The 4,513-nt window shown below is 36.0% G+C and overlaps 1 protein-coding gene across 1 annotated transcript; it reads right to left on the bottom strand.

The window, feature by feature from the left end:
- Positions 1-59: 59 nt before the first annotated feature.
- Positions 60-4,458, bottom strand: LOC110053199 (exosome complex component RRP42-like). Its single transcript, XM_020759406.2, has 7 exons — positions 4,277-4,458; positions 4,037-4,131; positions 2,851-3,016; positions 2,427-2,497; positions 2,006-2,126; positions 1,620-1,775; positions 60-1,056 (listed from the first exon to the last, which is right to left on the bottom strand). The coding sequence occupies exons 1-7, from the start codon at positions 4,433-4,435 to the stop codon at positions 949-951; spliced, it is 876 nt and encodes a 291-aa protein (XP_020615065.2). The 5' UTR covers positions 4,436-4,458; the 3' UTR covers positions 60-948.
- Positions 4,459-4,513: the final 55 nt, after the last annotated feature.

The following is a 4,513-nucleotide window of genomic DNA, read 5'->3' on the forward strand; positions in this document are numbered from 1 at the left end:
CCTCCCCTAAGCATTTTTCATTTCTTTAATAACTTCTGTCTTTTAACATCTTCCATTACTCATTTTAAAAATATTGTTTAATTTCATTTGCATTTCCTGTTTTCTTTTTCTTTTAATTTCAGTTATTGAATTTACAAGTAGCTATGTTCAATATTTACATCAACAGCCATAAGACATGTGAAGGTCCAACAAAGGTTTGGCAAGATGTAAGGATAAAAGTAAGAAGGGAGACAAAATGTGGGATGACAAAAACTTTTAATCATTGGATACATGATAAAAATGATTCAGCAGTAGCAGGATGTGCTCACTTTGACAGGTGGGATGTGGGATAGTTCTAAAGGTGATGCCATTTGTTATGTGGTAGAAAAAAACAGAAAATCACACGTTATTGCGACTCTAACCAAGCACAATCAGGATAAACATTATGAAAAGGGCAGGATGGTGGGATTGAGCCAAAAAAGTGGGATATATGCATTGAAAAAGCCGATGTTGGACTCTCACATGTGTGAAGTCTTACAAATAATATAAAATTTTGAGCTAATAAAAAACATAAAGAAAGCATTACTCAAGCTATTGAAGAATGTACCTGACCCTCATGTTTTATATTAGCTTATTTCAGATTGTAAGACTAGGACACTAGTAAAAGAAACCATGATGAACAAAAAACACTGCTGAACAAGGAAATACAATGTAGGAAAGCAAGGTTCTTCTCCCTAACTAGCTCCTCATTGTACAGTCAAACACATTATTTTTCTTGCTCACTCGTCCTATACAAATCTGACAACAAGAGGTCAGAGCAGTCATCCTAGCAGAAGGTGAACACCAGGCCACTCACTGTCATGTCCTGTGTATCCAAGGTAAGTAAGCCTTATAGCCACACTGATCCCACAGTGTTGAAGTAAGTAAGGAGCATTAACAAATTTGAATCCTTTAGCTGGTATTTTTCTGCTATAATAAGAAACCAATTTTCTCTTTATTTGTACTCGTTTCAGCTTCTTCCTTATTGAGAACATTCAAAAGTTCTTTGTTCAGTGCTTTTCCAACAGAGCGAGCAGTCTGAATAAGATAAATAGGATTTGGTTAACGTTTACCAATAATATTAGATTATGAAATCAAGATGTTTGGGCATTTGATTTATGCCATTATTGTAGCATGAACTAAAGAAACAATGGCTGTAATGACCAATGAAGATATGATGGAAATTGTTGCAAGCTACCTTAAAAGACACATGACAGTATTTTTTATTTGTTTTAGTTAACTTGGGAATTTAATTATCCAGCAATATTTCTGAATTGTTCTTCTGAACTTTCAAAAACAAATACACAACCATATTGTATCTGACCTGCAGCCACTACATACACTAATGGACGATAGAGCATGATAGCTCAGCCAATCAGATTGCTCCATTTTCATTTAGTATTAATTTATAATACTAGCAGAATTCTGCTAAGATAATATTAGAGGTTAATGATAAAAAGGGACTAGTAAGGTCATTATGCTACAGATATACCTGGCAAAACATATTTTAGAACATGGAACAACTACTCAATAAATGACAAGAAAAAGTAGTAATAAACAGCCAGTTTAGGTTTCAATACACAGTGAAAGTGAATTTTTACCTCAATCATCTCAAATATAGAATCAGGATCCAAAGCTCCAGGGCCAACTTTCTGCATTGCGCAGATGTTGTTGTTGCCGTTCACTGACACCAGAAGCTGAGCAAGACAACAGGCTTCTTCTTGCAGGCTGGCATCCACCACATGACGATGGCCAATCTACAACAAAAAAGTATTCCAGACATTACATGAAGGTAAACTTACTTATGGCTGGGACAAGTCTAAGCAGGAGGAGCTTAATTTCATCGCACAAAATGACTTTGAACTCTTACTCCTTCAAGATGGCTTACTAGTTCTGTCACAGGTTAACCCTCTCACAAGTTATTGAAGGTTTCCTCCCAATAATATTCTTGTAATAAGATAAGACTTGTGATGAATGGTTATTATACCTTGCTCATAGTGACTGTCACAGGAATTGAACTAACATCCAGCTTTCTACAGTCATGAGGATCATCTGATATTTCTAGTTCCATATCTCCTTCATCTGTTGAAACTGTAACATTTGGAATTCTACGACCAAAAAAAGTCAATTTGCTAGCAGGTCACCACATGTATCTTTCAAACAAAATTTTTTGCCACAAATCACCAAGAAGTTAAAGATCAAGATCAAACAAAGTTTTGTTTGAACCAAATTAACAAATGAACATATTTAGGCAATTACTGGTAAGTATGTCATGCTGTCTTGATGTATTACCAAGCCTCAGAACTGACATTCAAGGAAATATATGATGATCAACAAAGAGAATAAATAAATGTTATTTGAGCTTGGATGGAAGAATACAACAAGTCAAACAGGAAAGTGAACTTTACCTGGTATTATGAAGAGCTGCTTTCACTGCCAAAGACAATGAATCAAACAGATTTCCACCACACTCTAACACCTATCAAATTAAACACCTTCCTCAGTCTGCCATGGTATAGACAGGTAGTAAATAAAACATAAAACTAGGGTTATAAATATATTATGACATGAGCTCATAGGACTTGTGCAATTTTGATAGCCTTTGAAAAATTAACTGGTGATTATTTATTCCAAATTGCACTCAAAATCATGTGATTACCACACAGAATGCTTAAACTTTCTTTTAATATTGAGTTTTAAATCAAGCCAGATGTGAAAATCTTTAGCCTCCAGTCGTGATCACTCTGCCCAGGCTTTGCTATCCTTGATCTATGCATTGCCACTTGACTAATTTTTATAAAAGAAAATTGTGATCTCAACAGGTTACCATACCAGAGCATCAATATAGAGAATCCAACACTGCTTTCCAGGTAGAATACACAATGACTCCAAATCAATAGCAGACTTGTGATTGTATGCCCTCTCTAATGTCTTGGCCAGCATTGTACCCAATTCTTCTCCTCCTCTTCCTTCAAACTCAGGAGAAGCATTTGCTGAGCTGGAGGAAAGGAGATGTTAAAGGATTCAAATTCTGTTCAAACCTCAGTAACTAGCTACACTCTGAAACAGAAAGCAATTGAGCCATGTTGCTGGGTGGTGCATTGAGCACCAAAAAGCTATTGTGTTGTTACATAAAATAAAAATTGATAGTGATCATACCCCTCCTAAGAGGAGATTTTTTTAATTTTGAACCCCTTCCCTCATCCTTCTTGAAATTGCTGTTTTGGTTCATACTAACTTTCCTTTAAAACTTCATTCCCCTTGGAATTTCCAAAAACCCTCCCTGGGGTGGGTATGGACATTTTCTGGGACCACAGATTGGAATTATGGAGTCTTACATAGGTAACTGACAAGTAGCCACATAACATTTTGAGGCTTTCCTTCTGATACTTTAAAGGTCATCCCTTCTCACTACCCATGCATCATATTGGATTGATCTTGAGTAATCTTTCACACTTAGCCTGCTGGTTGTCTGATAAAAGATAAACTTCCACGGATGATGACAATATTAATCAGCTGCACACAAACTGGCTGAGAAAAACCTTTAATTATGTGGAAAACGTTTACCAAAATCATGAAACCTTGAAAATTGGGTTAAGATAATGCATGCAAGTCATATTCACACAATGACATCAACTGTGGATCTGTCTCATGACTGATACATGTCACAGACAAAAAAGGCAACATGAGCATTGTTTTGGCTATCATGTAAAAGGTGCTAACATCAGTCTCTGTTTCATCAGGACACAAGGAGTTTGTCACTGCACCTTTCAATGAGACTTCAACTCTGAAGTTTTGAAATTAACATAAACAAGGTACCTGTGTTTCACTCTGCCATCAGTTTCTTACCAACTATCTACAATGTTTCCAAACGATCAGAGTTTAATTCATATGTGATTAAAAGGCACATTGAAACAATTACCATTTTCATAAAATACTAATTTAAATTAGGAATAGAAAATCAACAAATAAATGCAAAATCAGTTAATAATTAGTCAAATTCAACACAAATCCTTACCAGTCAACAAAGAACTCAATATATCCTTTGTTTGGTTTCTCTATATGAGGTTCTCCTATTTCGGCTTTAACTCCAACCAAAATGTCTGTTTTGGACTTCAATCAAAACCAAAAACATGCCAATGAATTAAACAGTGAGCTTTATTGATTGATTGGTCAGATCTATAACCTAATTATGTCCGGCTAAATGTCCCAACTTTGCTCCACTTTGCTATTAATGCATCATAATTGAAATTCTTACCAAACGAAGTCGTGCGGACCCACTCGTGTTAGACACTATTCCAGTTTCTACTTCAAAATGTCTGTAATCTTGACAAGACCTTCCATCACTTCGGAAATCTTGTTCAACCCCAGCAATAATAAAAGTCCGTTCAAATGACGAGAGCATGGCATGCGCCATGTTGAAATGTTTGCACTATACCACGCAGTAACCCTTCATTGAGTATGCCGCTGAGCCCTCAGGTTGGTAGTGAAGGCG

Source organism: Orbicella faveolata, unplaced genomic scaffold (assembly GCF_042242905.1).
Source record: "Orbicella faveolata isolate gen_17 unplaced genomic scaffold, um_ofav_v1 contig_3, whole genome shotgun sequence".
NCBI classification, from domain to species: domain Eukaryota; kingdom Metazoa; phylum Cnidaria; class Anthozoa; order Scleractinia; family Merulinidae; genus Orbicella; species Orbicella faveolata.